General features: G+C 32.3%; 1 protein-coding gene across 1 annotated transcript in view; it reads right to left on the reverse strand.

Moving 5' to 3' along the window:
• LOC137928739 (neprilysin-11-like) overlaps nt 1–13,612 on the reverse strand; it is an 80,603-nt gene extending 66,991 nt beyond the window's left edge. Inside the window, exon 1 of the mRNA XM_068771692.1 lies at nt 13,438–13,612. Coding sequence (XP_068627793.1) covers nt 13,438–13,449 — 12 coding nt within the window. The 5' untranslated portion in view covers nt 13,450–13,612. The remainder of the gene's footprint in view (nt 1–13,437) is intronic.
• Between the last annotated feature and the right edge of the window lie 378 nt (nt 13,613–13,990).

Consider the following 13,990-nt stretch of genomic DNA (forward strand, 5'->3'; position numbering starts at 1 on the left):
TGCGATATAAACAGTAAGAAAATAAACAGGAATTAAGAATAAATAAATTGTTAAACAAATGATAAAAATAATAAACGTAAAAGTTGTAGAACTCTGAAGGTGAAGCGATATATGGAAAGGAATAAAAGGTATTTTGAAAGAAATTAAAGAAAACAATGAAAAACATTGAAAAGGACTAAGGATGAGTGTGGAAATTAATTAAAATTATTTGAAAAATTCAAGACTGTCCACCCATGATAGGGGTTGAACGAGAGACTCCAAAAAGGGAAGCATTAAAAAAAGGTACCGTGTCCACTGTTTGTGACTTTAAGGACACTTTATTATAATAGTACCACATGTGTATAAATAGATATATAACTATATGCATGCAAGGGTTACATACGATATATATATATATATATATATATACATATATATACGATATATATACATATATAAATTAAAGAATATCTAGAAATAATTACATGTAAGATGTTTTCCTTCTTACATCAGCGTGTTTGTGTTGGATTTTTTATTAATTGTCGTCAGGAATGCCCGTGATTTACGAGAATTGTTATAATTGAACAGTTAAATGATGCACAGTGTCTCAATTAAAATTTTTAATTACTATAATTATTAGGATCTGTATTCCACAGACATTAGGATCCGTGCCTTTGTTTTTACATTTACTTTTAATATTTCTGAATTATTCTTACTCACGTTTTTAAGTCTCTTAATATATTTTAACAATGTCATGTTTTTAAAATTACGTTTCGTTCGACCACTTCTTCATATTCCATATTGGCATATCAAGTTGTGCGCCAGTATCTGTGTGGCGGTTGACGTATTCACATCGATGAATCTTACGATCGCGTCTTGAGTCTCGTCCGTGCAATACACGCACATGTGTGACGTGATATTGCTACGCCGCATGTTGTTCGAACAACAATGACTACCTCGCTCTTTAACAACAGTTAAACTAAATTTACATTGTAAGAAATGTATACCAACCTTTATGGTGTCATGACTAATGTAACAGAAATAATTTTTAATATTATATATATAATGATAAGTTTTAGTGAGAGAAATAAATCGCTTTTACGAAAAGATTAAACTCCAGAAAGAGTTCACTCTATTGAGTCCATTTTCAAATTAGCTTCTTTAACAAACAAATTGTATGCGTGTGGGTCGTTGGCCCCACGTTGGGAAACACTGCAGAGGAAGAATTTTCCTTCTAAATACGAAAGATCTACAGTTTGATTGTTTATTGATTTGAGAGATTTAGGGCGTTAATATAACTTTAACTTTCTGTTAATTAATGTATGGTACACCCTATCCAAAAATCATTTTTTTTCAGAAATAACAAAAAACCGCCATGAATATTTTAAGATAAATACATTTTTACATTAAATATTATTTACTAACTGTCTCTGCAGACTTTGTGGAAATACTAAATTAATTTAAAATACTTCAGTGATTTCCTTATATAGGGTGATTGAAAATAGGTGCAAAATTTTCGAAGGTCCGTGAACTATATGAGATCTGTCAATCACCGCTCTGTTATTTATATGCCACCTCCTCCCCCACTAGCACTCAAATTAGCAATTTTTTTTATTTAAGTATTTCTAAAAAATAAAAAATTCCGCGTACATCATCAAGACTTTAGCGAATCTGTTACTTTCCATAAATATATGCGAGAAGATATATAGTAAAACCTGATGTAAATAAATACCTTCGTCATAAACATCCTAGTGTTAATGGAAATAGAAGTGTATGATTAGTTGCAATAAATAATAAAGGAATCTTAATTCATACGAATATCGACACTTTACATAGAATCTAACAACGGAAAATATAGGGTGACCATAATCTCATTTAAAATTCTATTGTATTATTATCCTGTTTATAGAAACGTAGTTACGTGGAAATTATAGATTACATATTTTTCCTAAACGATCGGAAATTATTGGAAGTAAAAAAACCACGTTTTTTTCCTATTCACACGCATTTATTATTTTTATTTTTATTATTCTTGACATTTATAAGCGTTCAAATTTTTTTTTATTCTATTTTTGACAATTTATAATAGTCTAAGTTATTATATATTTAAAATTATAATATAACATAACATCATAAAAACAAATATTAAATAAACTTCGTGAATATGTTGACAAAGCTATTCTGATTTTAATCAGGACTCATTAATCAATTACGTGTTTAAAATATATCAAAAAAATAAATAATATTTCTTTTTAACAAAACATGAAAAACCTGTATTTTAACTTATGATAATCTGATTAAAAAGTAAGATATATTTGTTTATAAAATTAAGTTCTTCATTTATTCTTCCAAATCAATGTCATCTCTTTCAAAGTAATCGCATCTAAAAACATACTTTTGCCAACGTTTTTCAGAATAGTATTTCTCCGATATAGACCTTCTTGGATTCGGTTTTTATCTCCTCAATGTCAAAACCGAGTCCCCGGATTGGCCTTTTGAGTTTGATGGACAGCCAGAAGTCACAAGGAACCAAATCATGTGAACATGTGGTTGTGGAACGATACGAGACAGGTTTTTGGCAAAAAAAGTCGCGAAGAACTAATCCATGACATCGACCAATCGAGACTTGACGTGTTCAAGACAAAAAACGTCCTTCAAAATGGTTTTGGCTGAGCCAAATGATATTCCAACATTTGACAAACAGACGCTTGGCAAATGTAGACAGTCCTAAACCTAGGAAAAAAACTACCTGCCTTGCTAATGTCCGGAAATTTTAAATGACAGTATCACTATACTTTTTGATCGCAATTGTACATATTAACATCTACAACTAACTCTATGATATAAACACGATACGACGACTAGTTTCCATACATAATGTTTTATTATTTGTAATTTAAATTAATATATGTGTACAGGATGATTAGATATAGGTGTCTTTTAAGGGGTGAATGTATAGCTGTCGGTAAAAGTTTTAATATCTATTTCTGGACACCCTGTATAAAGTGATCACTTTCTTAGATATTACATTAGTCTGTTTCTTCTATTGTAATGCAACAAGGCCAATAACTTCTAGGAGTTAAATCTGAGGGAATAAATAGTAAACAATTATTAATTTTAATACGTAGTAATAAGAATTTTATCAACGCTTTTTCTCACTATATTATGTTGCATCATTATATATTGATTATTGCAACAGAGCCTTTCATACATTAACTGACCATCATATAAACAATCACTATATGTATGTATGAGAAAAATTATGTATGTGTCTTTTTATCATACTCTTAACCAGGGGTTCCCAACCTATTTTATGCCATCCATTTAAACCTTTCTAAAATATAACGCCTACCTATATATCTTTTTATATTAAAGCGAAATGGTTAAACTTGTATCGAGTCCACTTTCGAATTGCCCCACTGTGGGGCGTGGGCCTCACTTTGGGAAATATTGCTCTAAATTATCTCGTACAATGTATACTCCACGTTAGAAATTGTACATTTTGTTGTTGGAATAATTATGTTTTTATTTGTGATTTTACGTGTACATCTTAACACTTATTACTGAAGATTGTGACTCTTTTTGCAGAAAGTTTGTTTTATAAAAGAGTTCTTTACAGAATATTTATAACTTAAGAGCTAGAGGTATCCTGAGAGATTATTTTTAATAACATATTATTTATACGTCATAACTTAAAATCTTACATAAAAATAGTGACAGGCACAATATAAACGCCAGAAATAAAAATAAACTTGTATAGGTTCAATGTACTGCTGGCCAGTACGGTCAAAATATTTTTATTTTAAATCATTCTTGCGTGTTCGAAATTCAAATTCGGACGCCGATTTGAATTCGAACGCAGCGATGCGATCACTGCAGATCGTGTAAGTAAATACTCCATGCATATGTAGATACACCTTCGATCACTTTTGCCTGTCATCATAAATTACATCTTCAAAAAGATAATCCTTCATGGGTGTTGGTGTATGCATATATAATAAAGTTCCACGAGATATCTTAGATATTTAATGGAATCAGGCGTTACCTCGTGGAAGTCCATCCTAAATAAGAAAAGGACAAACAATGCGAATCACACAACCGCCACCGCCAAATTACTCAACACGTGTTTCACCCCTCCACGGGGCATCTTCAGGAGTTATGTTACACCGATTAGTGCTAAACACAGAGAATCTTATACAAAACATAGAGAATCTATCTTAGACATTCGTTTTATTAGTTTTAAGTCTAAAATTAAAAATATATTATAAAATAAATCTTATTATAGCATTAAAGAGTTTTTAGCTGATATACATGTGTAACTATGTTTGTTGGTACATTTACATGTAAGATATACTGTACACGTGAATTGGTAATTCATTTAAAAAAGCAACTGTTGAGTTTCCGGTTGGCACTTCTCAACAGCCTTCCGAGTCGGTAGTAAAATACTTATAATGTAAGTTCAATTAAAAAACCCCCATGTCTAAATTAATGAAGGTGTATATGTTATTTACTTTCTCATTTTATTAAAATAAATTATGTATAGTATGTTTTTAGCGACTTACTGGGCCACATAAAACCTTTTTAAACGGTTTTATTTAGTTCGTCCTGTACGGAATTTATTTGTTTATTTATTTAGATCAAAATTAGAAATTAAAATTTAAGCACCTTCCCGTTGTCAGATTGATCTGAAATTTGGTACACACATTTAATTTAGATGACAATACAATATAATAAAATCAATAACATTATAAATCTAAGATGGCCGCCGATACAAAATGACTGGGTATGTGTATCAAATGAAAGGGCTACACTAGTAAAATACGATGATTATGTCAAAATTTAAAATTCAAGATGGACGCCGTTCCAATATGGCGGACTAGGTACATATTTTTCCACAACCACCACAATATGGGTATCAAATAAAACCGTTTAACTTAAAAGTTTTTTACCGATTTTTATTTTTTTTTATACTTTTATAAATTTGACAGTATGTGTCACTATACGTTATAATATGTTCTTTTATTTTGTCAGTCTATTTTTATGTACAGTACCATAAGATAAATGTTGCACATCGACCTTTGGAAAGAGACAATCGGCTAATTTCGGCTTCGTAGAGTATTATCTCTATCCCACGCTACCTATGTGATGTTTTGTCAGTCGTGCGACAAAGATAACGCCCTACGAAGCCGAAATTAGCCGATTGTCTCTTTCCAAAGGTCGATGTGCAATATTCATTGCCGGGTATTTAAAATAACTTGTTTTGTAAAATTATAATTAAATTATGCAGTCCGCGCGCTCGTAAATAGTATTTAAATTAAATTTAAATTGTAAACATGGTCACCCTACACAAGGATATATGATTAACAGTCAACAATATGTAATAAATAATTCATAATAACTGTTCCGGGGAGCTATTGTCAAATAATGTCGCTGAATAAAAGTTCAATGAACTTATTTAGCTGTAAAGTGTTACGATATCGGGCTTGTTATGCGAAGGTTGGTTTCGATTCAAACTGGACAAAGTCCTGTTATGTCAAGGAAGTTTCTCGAAGCTTTTTTTTGAATCTCGACTTTTAGGTCACATGTATTAAACTTAAATAATTCATACGTTATTCGATTTTGTTTTTTTTTTAATAAACTTTCTCTTATATTATCTGTGTCGTTTATACATTATCAAATAATCTAGTTTTAATTTAAAACAAACGTATTTAAACTCGGCATTAACATAAAGATATAGTGTATAAAATTGTTTTTAATTCGTATACTGACCTATTTAATATTAGAATTCCTTTCTTTTAGGACGAATAGCTCTATGGTAATTTGTGAATGTTTGCTTTATCATTATCAAAGTCAATGTTGAATTTTTTGACATTTAACCCATAAATGCATAATGATGTAAAACTGCAACATACCACTTAAACGTAAAATAAGTACTACACTTAAGAATAAATGCATGTTGTATATCTGCAACATAAGTTTTTTTTTTAAAAGTAAGTATAAAAAATATTATATACATTTTTTTTCTATGTTTTCCTGCATTTTAGTGTACATATCTGCAAGATATATTTTTTTAAAAGTATAAATAAAAGTCGTGCATTTAAGGGTTAAAATCCCTCGGAGTCTCAGCTCGGGTATAACTCTCTCTCTCTTGCTCGGTATAACTGTTCTATCTTCTTCTTTTCAGCCGATAGATGCTCACTGCAAGGTTAAGTCCCTCTCAAAGATCAAGACAACCAGTCCTGTGCTGCCATATCCAACGACTTCCAGCGAATTTAACTATACCATCGATAAACCTAGTTGCCACTTGAGAAACTTTCGAGCAATGGTTGCACGAGCGATGTGCCACGCCCACTGCCATTTTAGACGAACAAATCTTCGAGCTATATTGGTGATCTTGGTTCTCTTGCGGACCTTCTCATTTTTGATTCTATCTCAGGGCATCTCTGGCTTGAAGCGATCTTAACCATGTCGCCAGTCCACCTTGTGGCAATGTCCTCTACCTATGTAACTTACCCACGCTGCCACCCTGCCCACTCGCCCTACTTTACACACTCTACCCACTCGTGGTCGCCACTCGAGAACCTTTCGGTTCCAACAGCCATCGGTTGCACGAGCGATGTGTCACGCCCACTGCCATTTCAGACGAACAATTCTTCGAGCTAAGTTCGTAATCTTAGTTCTTCTGCGAATCGACTCATTCTAGCCCTCTCCATTGCACTCTGGGTGACATAAAGCCTCCTTATGAGGCTTGTCGTAAGTGATCATACCTCGGATCCATATGTCATCATCATGATAATAAGGTGGAATGAAAGAAACGAACAAAAGATAATATAAAGTATGAAAGAAGAGAAAGAAAATAAAATAAAATTAAATAAAAAGTCCCTGTCCCACACCAGATAGGGGGGTACGAGAGGCTCTCTAAAGCGGGGGCCATAAAAAAAAATGATAATGATTTTAAATTATACTCTGTAATTATATAGGTATTTGTCTTAAATAAATTAATGATAACATCAACCCAGAAAAGTTTCTACCCCATCAGAGTTCTAAGATAAGAATACTAAAGGCATTTATAATAGAGTAAACCATTTACGTGCCCTTGGATGTATATCATCGAGCATTCGGCAAAAAAATTAATGAGCGAAGATGTGTCATTCATCATTCAAGTCATCATCATTACAACCGGAGCAAGTTCACAGCTGGGCATAGATCGTAGAAATCCAGTAGGATCGATTAAAAGCTTCCTGCAATCAGCGTTTGTACATGTCAATCTTGTAGAGCTTTCTGCGTTGCACTTAGACCTTTATGCCTCAAAAATGCCTCCAACTATCAGTCTGCCCACTGATACTTTAACTTTTCAATACATTGTGCTATTTCAATTACTTTATTTCATCAATAAATCACATTCCTGATTATTAAGTAAAATCAAGTTTTGATTAAACTTGATTTCAATTATTTAATGGAATCAGGCGTTACTTCGCGGAAGTCCATCCTAAGTAAGAAAAGGACCAATATTTAGCCACTTCCGCACATGCAGTGGTAGTCGTCAGGAGTTATGTTACGTAAGATGCCCCGTGGAAGGGTGTAACACGTGTTGAGTAATTTGGCGGTGGCGGTTGTGTGATTCGCATTGTTTGCCGCATACGCATTTATCAGCGGGTTGGCGGGCGGTGCACTTTATTGCACGACTACCACTGCGTGTGCGGAAGTGGCCAAATATTGGTCCTTTTCTTACTTGATTTCAATTAAGTTCAAGTCGGAATATCTATCTATATATATCTTTATAATTTACACTTAATGCATTAATTATATAGGATTGCCACTGCTTACAAAGAAGTTTCTAGAAGATAGGCAACAGCGCCCTCTACGCACCATGACACTATACTGCGATCGCCAATCTGCCAAGCGTGGCGATTATGATATTTCCAAACGTAATAGATATCTTTGGAGAGGTTTACGCCTTGCAATGGGCATCTGTAGATTGAAATGACGTCGATACAACATACAAACTAATATATATCTATAGAAGTTATGAATTTACAAGTATTTTAAAATATATAGTGTGGCGTACATTAGAACGCAACCAAATTTATTATCTGTGAACGCATTTGTTTTTGGCATGCCCCTTCTTACACTCGGTACATCTCGCTCTCTCTCTCTGACGCGCCGCGCTACCGAGCGGATGTGTCGCTTCAACCGCTGTTCAACAAAAAAAAATACTTGTAACTCAGACTTGAGATTTGACTTGAGACTTGAGATTTCTTGTTCTGTGATATTATATAAGTTTAACCATCCGGCAAGTGTTTTTCTTTACATCGAATTATCTATTACGAGACGAGGGGCCTGTACTAACGACCACCCATCAGTAGTTCATTTTAAATATCTTGATCTTTTAAGAGGATTCTTTTGGTGCAGTATTTGACAACACAAAAATTTATAAATTAATCTCCTCTGTTTTTAATTTATTTCTGTAAGTACACGCCCATTGCAAAGCGATCACTAGTTAGATGCACACTACCAAGCATGGTGATAATGGTATAACATTCTATATAGATCTTTGGTAAAAGCATATATCTTTCAGTGGGCATCTATGAGTAAAGCATGTTGTATGAACAAAGCAGGTATAAATAAATACATATAAAAAACTTTTAAGTTAAACGGTTTTTTGACACCCATATTGTGGCGGTTGTGGAAAAATATGTACCTAGATCACCATATTGGAACGGCGTCCATCTTGGATTTTAAATTTTGACATAATCATCGTGTTTTACTAGTGTAGCCCTTTCATTTGATACCCATATTGAAGGGGTTAAGGAAAAATACGTAATCCGCCATTTTGTATCGGCGACCATCTTAGATTTATAATGTTATTGATTTTATTATATTGTATTGTCATCTAAATTAAATGTGTTTACCAAATTTCAGATGAATCTGACAACGGGAAGGTGTTTAAATTTAAATTTCTAATTTTGATCCAAATAAATTCCGTACGGGCCGAACGAAATAAAACCATTTAAAAATACAAGACTGTTGACATCAAATTAAGATGTGGTGATAGAGAAAACGGACTTTCAGTGATCGGTAAAAAATAATCCCACGCACTAGTAACTTGACAAAGTATCGTCACCATCAGACGTGGGCCTGCCGAATCGGTATTTATTATCGAATCGTAAATCAAGTCTTACAACAATGGAGGGAATAAACCTCTACAATAATAACATGTCAAAATATTTTCGTTTCATATGAATGGACCGCGATTTTGTTCGTCCGAATTAACTCGTGGGATAAAATTCGACCAGATTAAATAGTGTTTATATGACTTTCTTAAACATTGAATTGTAAAATTCGTATAAATTATTGTCATAAATATTTTTATGGCCCCCGCTTTTTCGGGTCTCTCATTTCTATATTATTTTTTGGACAGACACTTATACTTTCTCTCTCTCTCACACACACCATTCTTCTTCTTCTCTGTCTCTCAACCTTCACAATTGCTTTGTTTTTTTTTCCTATTTCGTTCTTCACATTATCTTTCACTCTTGCGGTATATTTTGTCTTATTATTGATTTTATAATTTCCTTTTTTCAATTTTCCATTGTTTAAAAAACTTTTCATACAATACACGCTTATGTACAGTTAAAATCTTTCCCTATTATATGTCATATGTATTTAGCTCATTTTTAAAATAGGCAAAGCCATACATTGAAGTCTGTCGTGACAACTAAAATAATAGTATATTAGTTGTTCTCAAGTTATAGGGATATATATATATATATAAAGCTTAAAGCTTCTGTATATATATAAATATACATACAGAAGCTTTAAAGAGGAGAAGGTTAAAACCAGCGTTAGGCGACCTCCTTAAACATGCTTCACAGGCGTCAGCCCCGAGAACCGCGCTCGCCGAAATGTTGACATACATCTCGAGCTAATTTCAAACTGTTGCATGCAGTGGTGTGTGTTAAAAATATCGTCTCGCAGTCTAATTAACCATTTCTAATAATTCTATAATCTAAAACTTTATTTTATTATCCTATAGGTGCTGGTGTGCGAGAATTATAACGAAAGTTCAATGAATTTAAGGTATATAGAATGTTACGTAATAGTTGTAAATGCTTTAAAGGGGGGCAAAAGTTAAGCTTATTTGTCAGTTAAAAACATAAAAGTTATATAACACGTGTGGCATTTCTTATATTAGAATGCGACAGACCAATGGCAGTATCAAGTCTGCGTAGATAGATGGGGAACAAAAAAAATAATTTGAAAAGGCTATTTCTTACTATCTTATGATTCGGTAATTTTTTATTTCTGATTCCGTTAAGCTTTATGTTAACCTCTTTAAAACTTTTTTACGCCGATTACTGTATATATGACACGATCTGATAATACCAGGCGGTGATGTCAGCCGTGTATCACCATTCACCTTATCTTTTGTTCATCAAAATCACGTCCTTATCACCAGTTGGGACAACAAACTGTCATCTTACACTTATGTAAATAAATAAAATTGTGGTGTTTGTTTGTAATATTAATATAACCGCTTTTTATTATAATACATGTATATGAATTATATACAGTAAATTTCTACCTGTCTGTCTGTTTATTCCTACCAATCTGTATATATATTTGTCGCGAAACAGGAGGTCCGCGAACTAAAAAATGTATGCGATCTGATCGTACTCTGGTTACAACTGAATATTTATTGTTGGTTAATTCTTAGACGAAACTGCGTGCACAGCTAATTTTTTATTAAACTAACTTATACACCTAAATTACACATCAATTTTTAAACGGTTTTATTTAGTTCGATCCGTACGAAATTTATTTGGATCAAAATTAGAAATTGAAATTTAAGCACCTTCCCGTTGTCAGATTGATCTGAATTTTGATACACACATTTAATTTAGATGACAATACAATATAATAAAATCAATAACATTATAAATCTATGATGGCCGCCGATACAAAATGGCGGATTACGTATTTTTCCTTAACCCCCTCAATATGGGTATCAAATGAAAGGGCTACACTAGTAAAACACGATGATTATGTCAAAATTTAAAATTCAAGATGGACGCCGTTCCAATATGGCGGACTAAGTACATATTTATCCACAACCGCCACAATATGGGTATCAAAAAACCGTTTAACTTAAAAGTTTTTTAAATGTATTTATTTACGTCTACCATCGCTGTGTATATTTATTCAATTGACAGGCTGAGCGAAGTTACTCCTTAACTTATATAACATAAACTTAATGATGCTTTAACAGATACGAATGTTATGCATAGATCAGGGGTACCAAACACGCGGCAGGCGATGAAAAATTTTTGCGATCATATCAATATATCCGTTGAATTTATTTTGCATGGTCAATATTTTTTTTTTTCCAAAAAGTGAAATAGCGACAAAGGAGACATGTTACGGGATGTTAACAATAATTTAGCTTTTTATGTTAACTACAATGTACTAGTTGCGCCTACGATTATAGTAAATAGAAGCTTTGATGGAGTTTCTTCTGACAATTCTTCTAGCGCTAACATTCGAAGTAACAGTAGTGATATTAGCCAGACATTTTCAACCGGATATTTTTTTACCACGTTTTTGAGAACTTTACGTTCCCCCACCGTGTTTAAATTTTTATTACATTTATTATTTATATTTCAAATGATCTTTTATTCTGTTCTTTCATCACAAAAATCTATCATTCGCTTATTAGTCTTTATTATGTATTTAGTCTTTTAAGACAATTACTTGTACATATATCTTCTAATATATAAAATTCTCGTGTCACGGTATGCGTGATTACACTCCTCCGAAACGGCTTGACCAATTTTCGTGAATCTTAGCGCACATATCGGCCAGGGTGGAGAATCTAAGAACATCTATTTTTCATCCCTCTAAATGTTAAGGATGGTCCACCCCTAAATTTTTTTTAATTTTTTAGACAATTTTGGTTTTTTTTTTTTGATATAGCATACAAAAATACATACAATCCTAAAGTTTCACGCGCCTACGATCAAAACTTATTTTTTATTTGTTAATTAAAAACTTTGTATTCTTTTTTGCATAACAACGTTTACGGGATCAGCTAGTTAACTATACATAATACATTATTAAAAACTTAGTATATTCATATACATACAAAAATACATACAACCCTAAATTTTCATCCCTCTACGATCAAGCAATTTATTTGTTTTTAATGTTTCCTAGAAATAACATACATGGCAAAACAACGTTTGCGGGATCAGCTAGTATATATATATACATGTATGTATGTATATATAATTGTGTCAAAATATATTTGTTAGAGTAAACATACAAAACCCTTTTTTACAACGCGTTTTATCGTTTATGCTACTAAACACATAGACCTCCTCCAAACATATCTATGAGGATATATACCATAATCGCCAGGCTTCGCCGGCGGGTCGATCGCAGTGTGGTATTATGGTACGCAGAAGACGATATTGCCCATCCTCTGAAAACTTGTTTGTGAGAAGAGACAATCATATATAATTATAGCACTAAGTGTGAATTATATAACATTTAATCCCTGAAATCGAACCCGGGTCCTACGATCGCAAGTATCAAATCTAGCTGCTAGGCTACCAGTGCTCATAGTTCAGCATATTATTTTACAAATATATATACATAAAATAGATATATAAAACATTCACAAACTGTTTCCATGTATACTTTTTAAACTTTTTATCTTAATGTATCTAGACAGAAAATGCACTGAAATAAAACGAATAGAGCCTTAATATTTATTTTTAATTTTTACTATATACGAATACCTATACAGATATGTTGTAAACATTTTCTAATTATTTCTCTGTTTAATTTCAAACAGATTCGGTTCCTAAGGAATACGAAAATTTTAAGTCAAAACGTACAAACATACATATAATACTTCGTAGCCACAAATAATACAATTATTATGTAGTTACAAATTGTCGTAACTTTGCTAATAATAGCCTAGATTTTAAAATAAAAAAATACTGCTCCATCTTGACTTGTTTCACATAAAATGAACTTTCCTTTCGTCTATTAATTTTAATAAGAAATCAATACAAGAATTATAATCTCAAAAACAAGAAAGCGAAACACAAATATAAAGTACTTAATACAAAAACGTACAAACAAATTAAATCATAAATATCTATTGTTTTAAACGATATTTCTTTGTTATTTGCGCGGGTAGGCGTGGCTTCATTGCAACAACGATTCTTAATTATTTAAAACAAAGGTAAACCTCCACTCATCTTCAAATAATATTTAAATTAAAAAAAATGTTTTATTTAGTTAGATATTTTTATACTTATTAAAGGATCTTTAATAAGACTTAATATTTGTCTTATAACTTTTATTATACATTAAAATATTTTCATAACTGAAATTTTTTGTCCCGAATAATTGAACAAATTAATAAAAATAAATGTTTAAATATCTTACCTTATATTTCATATTTATTCTGCTTTCTTATCCAAGATAATCACTTAATTAAAATATTATTAAATAATAATTGAACTGATGTAAACGATAACGAGGTGACCGTAATATATCGTAAACTTTTTTTTTCAAACGTCAAATATCTGTCGATGATATTTTCGCGCCACGGCCGGACATAGACAACCGCGCATGCGTACACCGCAGCCGCGCTTTAATGTGCGATCCGCGGACGTCTCAACAGTTTTGCTTCCCCGCCGTCGCGGTGCAACGACCCAGCTAACGGGAGGTTGTCAACTTTTGGCAACAATTCATTCATCCCAATGTACCGAACCCTTTGATTTTTACCATCGTCCTTTTATAAGTACAGACCGGCAGAATATTCTTTGACGATATATAATTGTGTCTCAGAAAAATTATAAAAAATTAAACATTTTAATAGTCCTATACCAATTACCATGAAATTTTCTTTTATGTTGTCTTATTATTATATGATTATAATAAATGCTATTTAGAGCAAACTGAAACCCTGATTTATAAAACGAATATAACTAAGCAC

This window comes from Battus philenor, unplaced genomic scaffold (assembly GCF_028537555.1).
Source record: "Battus philenor isolate CCGP_79_NKW_IND1 unplaced genomic scaffold, ilBatPhil1.0.hap1 SCAF_4, whole genome shotgun sequence".
Classification (NCBI taxonomy): Eukaryota; Metazoa; Arthropoda; class Insecta; order Lepidoptera; family Papilionidae; genus Battus; species Battus philenor.